This window comes from Ptychodera flava, chromosome 11 (genome assembly GCF_041260155.1).
Source record: "Ptychodera flava strain L36383 chromosome 11, AS_Pfla_20210202, whole genome shotgun sequence".
NCBI lineage: Eukaryota > Metazoa > Hemichordata > Enteropneusta > Ptychoderidae > Ptychodera > Ptychodera flava.
This window is the reverse complement of record NC_091938.1, coordinates 30,328,206-30,340,345: the sequence shown is the minus strand read 5'-3', so window position 1 is coordinate 30,340,345 and position 12,140 is coordinate 30,328,206. Positions and strand designations below refer to the sequence as shown.

The window sequence follows — 12,140 nt, the reverse complement described above, 5'->3', positions numbered from 1 at the left end:
TGGTCCAAGACAGGAACATATAGGTGAATAGATTTAAGAGGGCAGAGATAAATTTGCAACTTGGAGAAATATTTGCGTCCAGCTGTGTATATTATTTCATAGACAGTAGAGAAACGTTTCTCTGCTGACTATGGTTATTTATCCAACGCTTTCAACATTGCACCTACCAAGATGTGCAGCATTTCTCGACCCCTGAACAAGTGTACAGGATAAAGATTGTCAGGACTGGCCATAATTGATAAACTCCATGTTTGCAGAAAAGCTATGAAAATGGTTTTTATTTTTGTACCATTTAGAACCTCGATGGTTTATTTCGGAATCGCAGATTTTCACAGGAAGCAGTATTTCAAAATACGCATAAAACATCGATTCTGTGCATGACGTCACCGTCCAACTCAGCACGCTGCCTTCCATGCAATCTTTCAATAGTTTTTGTAATGACGTTTGACTTTGGAACCTCAGAAGTTTAAAGTGAAAATAGCCAGACACAGATATCGTTTCCCAAGCACTTATCTTCAAAGCACGTACACACGCATCATTACATCTGTTTTGAACTTAGTCCTATAAAAACAAGTTGTAAAGAGTTGTTACGATAGATTTGCATAAAAACCTTAGGATGGGCCATACCTTGAACACTCGGTCAATATTTAAATTTTTAACTCGAGGGCACGGTCATCGGACCTAATTGACTGATGGGGACGGATGGGACCTTTCACATCGTATACAATTGCCATATCCTACCGCTAAAAGTTGGCAGGGATTTGCCTACGTGTTCTCGTACGGGTTAGCCGATGGCTATACAACCACTATTGGAGAGTTGGATATAAACAAACAGCAAAACGCATAAAGTGTTTTCTGTAAGGGATATAGTGTGTACGCAAAGAGAATCAAAATAGAACATAACGTTGAACGCGTTGAAAATTGCAGTCTGAGTTTGTGTATATTTGTTGACGTTAGATCGAACACACTTCAATATTGATAACCATCTTCTCGTTTACATATGCGATCTTGAAATATTGGATTATATGACTTTCAGTCGCTATGTTTCATGCCACTTGTTACCGTGTGGATATTCCAGTCCAATCTTCCGTCATATGTCTAAGACACCTGCCCCTTGACCCAATCACTGCCCTGTCACGTACCAAACTTCGATTTTTTCCAAGTTGGCATGGCGACCTTACAGCTATAGTCTCTTGACTTGACGAGTCTATATAGCTGTTTGTTGCCATATTTTCGATAAGAGCCTGTCATGGTACCAGCACGCGGAATGTTTGATCATGTAGTACTCGCCAGACCTGTCGATAAACGCACCAAAAGGAGTCCGTTCGAGCAGCTAAACTGAGCGAGCGTTGTAAACTAGCAAGTTATCTGCTGTGCGCTGCAGGATTCAAGATCTCCTGGTGAGACGCACACCCTGTCACAAATGTCTACCCTTGACTAGTCTTTCGTGAAGTGACGCGTTGCATGACTGTCACTCACTTCTGTTCCTTCCTCGGTCACTTAAATCGGAACAAGGCAAGACATTTCAGAGCAGAGGTAAGTCGTTTTGACTAAAGATATTGCTGCAAGACTGTGAACTCGGAGCGGTGACGCACTCACAGCCTACAAATTCATGTACGCGTTCAACTTGCCTAGTTAGATTTTTATGCAACGAGAGGAACCGTATGAGGGAATATTACAACAAAGTTAACATTACGGTATAGCAAGTTTCCACGTAGGCCCTACAGAAGCAAACTTCGGATTAATTCAGGTTCGTAATTTAATCTTTACCTGACATCCCATCATGTTTGGTGCCTATGACGTATAGCCCTGACGTATATAGTCTCGAAATTCCACATTGTGAGGTTAATCACTTACAAATATTTATTTAGTTATCTGTGAATACACATAAATTCGACTTTAATGCACTGTAAAGTCGTGATTTACGATGAAATTGGAATGAGGTGTTTTATTATCTCATTAACAGAGTCTGCAATCAGGTGTAACAAACAGTGTAATTGGAGAGGTATTTCGGTCACTTGTACTGCTTTTGAATGCCTTTCCTCAATCTACCGCTACACTCTTAAAGTATGTAATATCTGTATTTTAAGGGTGTTAGTATTAACAGTTTCATATCAGATTAAGCTCTAAACCGGATTAGCGCTCTTAACGGTACATCAAGTTGTTCCTTGGGGCTGTTACGTACATATTGGTCGATTTTGAAGTGCGAATATTGCCATATTTGTCTCCATAACAATTTACTTGTCCGGTTGTTAGGACAACATTTTGAGATAGACGGATAGAAGTACTGATATCTTTCTTGCGTTCTGTTTGAAGTGATATGTTCATTTCTCAGGAACATTTCCTTCATGTAGCAGACGCCTACACACCATTTCGAACATACCGTTTCTCTCTTGTGAAGGCTTGCCAAATCTTTTTGTTTTCTCCTTCTCTATTAATTTGATAACCTCTGCCCATCTCTTCTGTCTACATGTGGTTGTCTTCTACTGTCTGGCAGTGTCTTGTGTCAACGTCTATGTGGCTCTAACATGTACGGTATTACTCGCCTCAAAATGGAACGATTTTCTCAAAAACAAGCAGGTGAAAACTTTATTTACTCCAATAACTTCAACATGAGCCCCGGCAAGTGGTCCATGCTGCTTCGATGCATTTCTGTTTGTCGTCTGCACTGCGCCACTATTCTTTCGTTTCCATTCTTTGTTTATTCGTCACCCAAGTCTGTCTCTGCTTCCATATATTTGATGTGAACCGTGTACACTTGCACAACGGTGCTTGTAAAGACATCGGACGCAAAGTAAACCCCTCGGCTACAGTATTTGTTCGAAAATTAACCGCAAGCAACATGCAGGTTCATATTTCAGTTTTTGAATAGCTCGACTGTTTGGTATGCTTTTATCCACACCAAACGCGTAATCTCTTCATTGTACCAGCTGAAAGCACGGACAAGTGTCTAACATACAGGTGGCCCACACATCGTTGCGGCATGCCCTGAAAAGCACTGGCCCTGTTGTTCACAGTGCGTTTACAATGTGTACCAAACACATACACATTGTACAGCCACCCGACATTTTTAACCTTTCGACTCAAAAACAAGTCCACTCCGCTTTTGAAACTTCGACAACTGATACACGAAGGTGTAACACCGATATCATAGAATGCCGTGTGCGGCATTTCACCATCATCCACCGCAATTCTTGGCAAGAACGAAGCTACGTAAGTCTGACGTAATTTTGTAATAGTGTTCTTGTGCACTTCCTAAATGAGTATTATTGTACATGGCTGTACTGGTGTATCGTATTCACTGTCCTTACTTAATCAATAACTGTTTCTGTTGCACGTATTTAAGCTGGCTTTTACTAGCGCTGGGATCATTGGTATTCTAAAGACGGTCTCTCATATGGAGGGATTCCTCTGGTCGGGTTGGAAAATACGTTTCCACGGTATAGCACGTGAAACCACGTCAGTTTACATAGTTTTTTTTCAAAATCGATCCGTCCGCCGACTATAAACACAATATCCGACATAAAGGAACAACAAAAATATTTTCAATAGATTCTCCACTAATTAGGACACAGAGATTTGACATTTTGTTTACTTCTCTTGATTAACCGCATTGCCTTCTTTATACAACTAATACTTTTGAATCGTTTAATCCCGATGTCTGTAACACTCTCTGTGCAAATCAACTTCACGGAGGAATTCGGGGCCATTTCTGTTTGCACAGCGTGAGGGCATCTCCTCGTTACATAGGAAGAGGCGGCAAATGTGGAACTCGATTTTTGTTGTTTTATCAAAACAGGTGGTTGCTGGAAACAGAATGCAGATTAATTCTGACGATACTAAGGAGTTCAATGGCGTTCACGGTGAGTCGTCTAGGGAGGCAGTCAACGGTAGTCCGGGACTTGATGAATATGGGTATCACCTCCATAGGGGAGAGACAGCGTTCAGTGCCTTGCTTAGAAAATCTCGGAAGAAGGGTTCTGTGTCTTACAAGATGTATTCCCGACCTCACGGGTTCGCTGTCATTATAGCGAACGAGCATTTTAACAAAGACAGCGACAATCCAGGCAGCGTTCAGCTTGAGGAAAGACCACACGTCAAGACAGAAGTTGGTAAGTGTTGTTACCAGAGATACATCTTTTTCTGCTGACCGTTGGATTTTGTAGTCTCTCACTGGTTTCCGCGCTTTTGATATGGCGAGTACTGTGGCGGGAAAACCGCGACACATTTTATTAATTATAAAACGTCACACGCGTGTGTAAAGACAGTGTAGTTTGCATTATGACATGGATTATGGCTAAGTTATCATGAAATATCGTCTGCAGAATGTTTCCAGTTATATATATATATATATATATATATATATATATATATATATATAATATATATATATATATAGTGTGTGTGTGTGTGTGTGTGTGTGTGTGTGTGTGTGTGTGTTTATATTACATCTGCTTAACAAAGTGTGCCACACCCTCACAGTTTAAACAAAACCTAACCCATCACAAGATTTCACACCTGTATCACTGAAAAACTATTATAATGGTGCATTATTGACATGGTATTTTCTAAATGTCCGTTTTTTCTAACTTGTATGTTCGTAATATTTTGAAATAACATCGGCATCTTCCCCGTAATGATTAAAACCGATACAGCCATAGAAATTCACATAACTCGATAGTTTATAATAATGTTTTAGTTTATAATAATGTTTTCTTTATATTTTGACATGGAGTTTACGAGAAATGGGAATTTTACGGGGTTTGAAAATGAATCACTCATAACTTTATTCAACACACTGTCTCTGTATAACTGTTAACATGTGGTAAAGTTTTATTTAAGAAAGTCGAATAAAACACATTTTGTGAGGGAAATTCATGTGCCACGTATCAGTGGGAAGATGTGCTGAAGAGTAATTTTAGGGTTCACACAGGCAGGTTTTTTAAAGGAATTCCTGAGAAGTTATATGAAGTCTTTGAATTTCCACAAACGACGATTAAATACTGCACTGGCATTAGTGCAACTTCCATGTAATCAGTAAAAAATGCAACCGCACTGTGCTTTTACAAAATAATTCACAGTTAAGTTAAAACGTTGACATGATTAATACGTGGTGAGGTTTTAATAATTTTCAGATTTATTCACGGACTTAATATCGATGGACGTCTAGTCTTGATCATATTCTTATCCATGAGCGATTTAATTTATTCCGAAAGGTTTATTCGTAATTCATTCCCAGTGCTAAACTTAAAATAGAGTTTGTTATCAATTTGATCAAATAGCGCTATGTTACGCAACAACGCACACAATCTATTATAGTTGATACGGTATGCTCTAATTAAAGAAAATATTTACTTAATTAATAGCAGTTTTGATTTGTCCTGTCTCCAACTCTAAATGTTTCCTTCAGAGGAAACATTTGAATGAAAAATGCTTGGTCGCATCGGTTTACCTCACATTCCACAGATTATTTTAGATCATTCCGTCTTCCCACTATGACGAAGCAGACCTAAGCCTGTTTTTCTGAATTGTCGAGGATCAAATTTTCTTTGTAAGCAGGTTTATTTTTTTCTAGAAAATATGCCCAAAACATCTCTTGACTGAAGGGTTTCCCGCCAGGGTATTAATTTCTGAATGTTTCTATTTATTCGTATCCAGGGGCTAAATCGAAATACGTATAAATCATAAACGCTTGGCAACTGAATGACCGATTGAACTGAAAAAATAATAACGGTTTTAAATTAAAAGCAAACATCGCATGCTGGGTGTCAGGAATTGTATTTGCCTATGATAATTTCCCTGCTGAAAATTTGCATTTCAATTCGACCAGACAGCTCGTGTTAGAATATTTTGATTTGAGATGACGAGCAGTGTACATATATATCAATCTATATAAAAGGAGAGTATTTATGCAGTTGATGATATAACATGATTGCAGCGGAAAGGGGGACTAATGGAAAGCAATGATACTGATCGCGTTGAATAATAAACGCACTTGGCATACTAAGCTTAATATTTATCTTGATAGCTGGATCTGAACAACGATGTTAACCGCTTCGCGTGCGCTGAACTTCGGGGCACGCCCAGCTCAGGCAGCTGCGATGGCGTGAAAGAGATCGTTCCAGACAGCCATTTTTTACGTGTGTATGTTTGCTGTCTCATGGTAAAACTATTCCTCCAATTACACTACCACATACATGACCATATTAGTGAATTTACATTTTGTCCACTTGAGATCTCAGAATTTGTGAATGTTGATGCATGATATTTTTCTGTTGCTTTGACGTTTTGATATTTACCAATTTTTAGAATTTTGACGAGGACAGTATTTTCGTCACTTTACGTCATTCCATTATTTGTTCTGTTTCAACGGTACTTCTCTCTGTTCAAGTTCTGTACATATAGCGTCAATGAAAAGATAACAGGTAGACGCAATACGGTTGATCAAATTCAATGTCAGGTACGCACTACAGACTTCAAACCACAAAGTCGCAGTCCCTAGGATGACTATATTCTGTCTGGACCTCCATCCACCCTAAAGAGAGGTTATACCGCGAAGATCCTTGTGATGTCACCGAATTAGGAAATACTGTGGCATTTTGACGCACATGAAAATTCTTAGGTTTGCAAATGAAACTTTTGGGCAAGCAGTCTCTTCCAGAAATTTCTGATCTGTTTTTGTAATGTGCGCATTGGTCTTCTATTATGAAGCTAGTCTGAGAAAAAAGATTCTGATATGAAAAAAGTTCGTTTAAAATCGAGTCAGTGTATCAAATATAAATCCGTGATGGGTTCAAGCCCATCCTGATTTGTGCGGACGTACACCAAAACAGTTATCTGTCACGGTTGTATCTGTTAATTGCGCCATTTTTAAAACTCAACCGCGGTCTTGCGCAAGTTCATGATCGTTACCTGCAAGAGATAGGCCTACATGTTCCTAAGGACAAAACCGGTGTGACATCACTTGTCGTTTTCATAATGGTTATCAGGGAAAACAGTGGCAAAATTGATTTTCAGAACCATACGCACACAAATAAAATAATTCTCAGGCTCAAACAATGTGATATCAGATCGAGCATATGGTAGCATACCACATCTTTATCATATAACAAAGTCACGCAATGTTGTTCATGGGTTACCATGCACGAAAACTAAAACTTCGAAAGGTATCGCCTCCAAGGAAATAATACAATTCTGATCCACGCTCTCATCAACTCTTGCCACAAAGGTGGAAACTAAATTACACCACATTGCTGGTTTTACTTGGAGTTTACGATGATATAGTTGTGGACGATTTCTTGCAAGTAATGATGTCTGTGACATCCACCACTTGCCACAAGATATTTGTATTCCTTATGTAACCCTGGACAGGCCATGGCTTGGTTTCATCACACGCACATATCATTTCCAAAGGCAGTCACGGTAGGTTATGGCGTCGGTCAGCGAATTTCACACTAGGAAGCCATCTGAAAACATTAACATTCAAGCTTCATTCGCACCAATGTATTAGTTGCTTTTTGAAGGTGTCCTTTCTAGAGATTTATTCACGGTATCTGGTTTGGAAGGTAATCTATTGTGTTTATACATGTAACAGCATAGACCTCATGACAAGGTCAGAATTAAACAAAAATTATGCCTTTTTACATGTGGCATTAATGATGGGCTTTTTATAGTGATCTAGAAGATAAAATTAGGATTTGAAGGGGATAACATAACCCTACCATGTCACCTGGGAACTATTCAAGTTTCAATCCCTGATTGTCTGTGGACAGCGCCCTCCTTGAGGATAAAAACATTATAGATCGATTTCGGTAAACACACTTGTGAGTCTGTAAGTTATCATTGGATAAAATAACAGTACATTGGCACAGAACAGGGCTACAGAATGATGAATAAACAATATAAACAAAGATTGTATTCGCACCGTACTCGGAATGTCGATGGATATCACGGTTGTATGGAAAGGTAAACTTTTATTATCTTGATCGTTAAACTTGTAATAATATGCTTGATCTTCAGTCTTGGCATACACTTGTAACCGTGTATTGTAGTTGGATGGTTTATTCTGAATTCAAGGTCTTGGGTGCAATAAGGAATTCCATCGTAAAGACTTGAGAAAACAAATATCAAACACTTGCCTCATTATATCGTCTCGGTGCACGGGACGTAAACTTAGCTAGACCTTGTAACAATCCTACGTGACGACACAGAACTCTTAATAAAACTTAATCTATAATAGTCTGTCACAAGGATCGTAAGGCGATCATAACAGGTTTGAAGTGCTTTGCTCTGAGAAAAGTTCAGTGTAAAAGTGAAATATTGTTATCTTACCTGTATGTGAAACGATAACAATATTAGTAGCGTTGAGAAAGCAGAATACGAGAATATTTTCATAAATGTCTATAAAGTACGTCTGGCGATAGTGACACATACTTTAAGTCAGATGCAAGATTGCCTGGCTTGAAAATCAATAAATTTGTTTATTTCAATGAAGTATAGCGTACAAATGCGTTTGTCCTGTAATATTGCTATTTCTTCGCACTGATGGCGTCGATCATGACGAGTGAAAACCCGGCCTTCTGGTATAAAAGCGTGTCACATGACACATGTGGTTTGTCAGGTGACGGAGGAGAAAGCACAGTGCAAACTGTGTGACAGACAGAAAGTTCATCTCAGCCCTGCGTTTATCTAAAGTTTCCTGGTCGTCCCGATCACATGCATGGAAGTGAAATAACAATATCAATACTCTGTTCTCAGCTCCTCTCCTTTCTTCATTTCGGCGTTTTTTCACAAGTGTGGCCTGTTATCGGGAAAAAATCAAAAAACACTTTTTATTGCTCAAAACATACGAGGGAGAGTGGAGAAAATCAAAATCGGTTGAGATTGATGAAATGGACTGTTTGCAGCGCGACTCACCATATCCAGATCAACTGCTTTGGAGATTTCCAGACTCAGATATAACACCAAAGCTGATACTGTTATAGTCTGATACTGTTTAAAAAAGTAACAAGTATGTCTTTCTGTTCGCTTTCAGAGTGTCTTCGAGGCGTTTTCCAAAGACTTGGATATCTTGTCTGTGTTTACCTCGACCTGACCTCCGAGCAGTTGATCAACAAATCAGAACTTTACTGCAGAAAGGACCATAAAGCATACGACTCATTCATTTGTTGTATATTGTCACGTGGGACGTCCACTCATGTATACGGAAGCGACGGCATCGCCATCAGCTTACAGGAATTCATCGCCAACTTCAACGGTCGCCGAGCGCCATCTCTGAGCTACAAACCCAAAATCTTCTTTACTGAAACGTACAAGGGGCCAACAGTCAGTGCTTCAAATACATTGGTGCGGACAGAGACAATCCAGGTGTCGTTTGCCGGGTATTGTTTAAATCCAGACAACCCCTGCGAAATTACCATGAATGCAGAATGTCGGGACTCAGGCGCCATATTGCCCGATGATTTTGATTATCTTCTGGCAAACTGTACGTACAAAGGAAAGGTTGACCCAGAAATTCGGTCACTGTTCATGATGATGCTGGCCGATAGATTGGACGGCTGGTCACCATACACTCACATCGAAACTATTTTAGATAGATTGAAGCGCGACCTCAAGCGGCAGAAAATGGAAGGATGTAGAGTGAATGTGTCCGTGGAATCAACACTTCGAAAATCACTTTCATGGACGAATTCATGATTTTTAAAGATCCAAGAACATCTACTTCCAATATAGGCGGCTGATAGGCGTCCGTAGCTTCCTTCGGTTTCTCGGTAAAAGTTGCCATAAAACGACATACTCACAACACTTTTTGCTTTATGATGCATGTGAACTTCCCAGTGTCCATCTACGGCAAGATTCATCTGAAGACGCATAAGTCCTAGAGCTTTACAACGAATAAAGCAAATACCGTGTTTTTACTGCACCATGTGATATTAACTGACACTTCCTTTTATACTCCAGTAAGCCTCAGCTCAAAGTAACTATTTATATCAACGAATCCGACTTATACGTATTTTCAGATGAACCACTTTAATCTTTGAGACCATCCGAAATCAATCACCAATCGATTGTATCGATTAGTCTTGACCAATCATTGGCTGAGATCGAGAGAACTTGGTGATCGACGACGAAAGTTAGTGACCGTTCGTGTTTTTGTTATTTTCTTTTTTGGAAAATGGGGTTTCTCCCCATATCTTCCAATAGTCAGCTTTGAACAAATACTTTCGTTGTCGCCACCATTGTCATTATCGTCATCATTATCATCGTCGTCGTCGTCGTCGTCATCGACGAATGAAATAGAGACAGCTGGGAAATGATAAGGAAGACATGACGAAGCTATCTGGCATTATTCTCCTCCAGCATTCATTTTGTTCGCTCTTTTTAACACAAATTTCAAACTTTATGGTATTATATGGACTAGCTCAAGATAGCCATCATGCACTGGCATTTTCACGAAAATTTAAAGCCACCTTCCTCTGCCTTTTCACTGTAAATATTCCCTTTTTAACACACGATTGTTAGGGGTGGAGCTATTATAGGAAAAACACTAGTTATACTCCACAAAATCTATACAGATGATAACATGAGGAAATATCTCTATCATGCATACTTACAATTTTCAAAAATCGAAGGCGTTAAAATTCTGTCGGTCATATTTAGGAGAACAGTACACGACCTTTTACTTAATTTAATGATTTTCATAATGGGTGAAAATTTTTCAGAAAACGAGAACATGCATTTATACACTTTTCCAGAGATTTGTTGCATTACCACAGCTGGCTATAAGTGCGGCGAGGGCGCTATTGTTGCCACTGTATGTGTACTTTGCAATAGACCATGTTCCGAACCGCGCGAGACATTCCGAGATATCGCGAGAATATGTGGTTCGCAGTGGACGTGTTCTCGCAACACAGGACAAACTGCGTAAAACAGGACAAGTCGCTAATTACGTTAAACACTGCATAAAATATATGAAGTTGCAATCTTTGCTTAGTTCTTCACTTTTTCTAGTTCCATACAAAGTTTGACTTGTATTACTAAGCTGGGAATCCTGTTTCTACGGGCATGTATTACAGTCTCGCGAGATCTCGCAATCAGCGGACCATCGTCTATTGTCACTGTATATCTCTTGTCACTGTATATCTCTGTGCATGCGAAGTCACACTTTCATAGCTGGTGTTTCATTTTTCTACAGAGTCCAGATTTCATGAACAAAGACATGTTTCAAAAGCTCTGTTGATAACTTCAATTTTTAACATTTATTCTTACAAAAATGCCAATTCCTTAAATACTGTAACACTTCCATATGAGTCTGACGAAAACTGGTGAAAGCTTTTGCTTGACCTTGACATAGTTTTTGAAGTGTACATTCAATTTGAAAAAAACTCAGTTTTAAGAATATTAACATTTGGTTTAACGTTTATGGGAAAAAGATAAGGATAATATTTACTGTGTACTCACTGTGTTGTGTTGTTATGTAAATGTCAATATAGTGAACTATACTACATGTCTTTATAGCTTTTGCATACTTTGGTATGACAGATTTTTTCTGAATTAACAATAATGAACTGTCCCTGCAGCAAGAAATAGTCCATAAATTGTGGTAGTCTAATTCACACTCTTAGCTTTTTCATTTATATACAAGTTGCTCTCTGAAGACACAATCCATCCTCCACTATCTCAGAGCTGTTCCATTTAATCAGGCAGTCTGCCGTGTAAGCTTTTCTGAAATGCACTGATCATTGTTGCAGAAAAATTTGCATGGAATGCCAAAGTCAGTCCTGGGTAACCTTTGAAATATTCTACACTGAAGGGCTGGGTAAACTGCATAAACACCTAAGAAACTTGAATTGTACATACAAGTTAGAAGGGACAGTCAATCTTCTTAAAACACTTTTATGGCTTTCTGTATTGCTGATGAGCACTCTCTTGATATCTGTGTAAATGTCTTTTAACACTGTAACTATTCCTTTTTATTTCAAAAGTTGTAACTTTTGTAATGGTGAACTATTTTGTTCATTTCAGAAATGTACTTTTGTTGATATGCTAATGTTATGTAAATGAAGAGATGCAGGAGCCAATCAGATCAAGTGTTGTACTTTGTTGTATGTTTACAAGAAATAAACACCAAAATGCAAAAA

The 12,140-nt window shown here is 38.9% G+C and overlaps 1 protein-coding gene across 2 annotated transcripts; it reads left to right on the top strand.

Annotated features, from left to right (window-relative positions):
* The first annotated feature begins 1,355 nt into the window (after positions 1 to 1,355).
* Positions 1,356 to 9,833, top strand: LOC139144073 (caspase-8-like). 2 transcript variants are annotated; one of them, XM_070714730.1, is made up of 3 exons: positions 1,356 to 1,536; positions 3,800 to 4,112; positions 9,035 to 9,833. In XM_070714730.1, exons 1-3 carry the CDS (start codon positions 1,465 to 1,467, stop codon positions 9,694 to 9,696), a joined length of 1,047 nt encoding a protein of 348 aa, XP_070570831.1. In that variant the 5' UTR covers positions 1,356 to 1,464; the 3' UTR covers positions 9,697 to 9,833. The 2 variants fall into 2 exon arrangements, with proteins under 2 accessions (XP_070570831.1, XP_070570830.1); XM_070714729.1 differs by lacking the exon at positions 1,356 to 1,536 and adding an exon at positions 2,972 to 3,213.
* Positions 9,834 to 12,140: the final 2,307 nt, after the last annotated feature.

Coding starts and splice junctions, on each gene's coding strand:
- LOC139144073 (XM_070714729.1), top strand. CDS start 3,028: ATGTGTACCAAACACATACACATTGTACAGCCACCCGACATTTTTAAC. Junction 3,214..3,799: donor CTTGGCAAGAACGAAGCTAC/GTAAGTCTGACG, acceptor TTATCAAAACAG/GTGGTTGCTGGAAACAGAAT. Junction 4,113..9,034: donor ACACGTCAAGACAGAAGTTG/GTAAGTGTTGTT, acceptor GTTCGCTTTCAG/AGTGTCTTCGAGGCGTTTTC.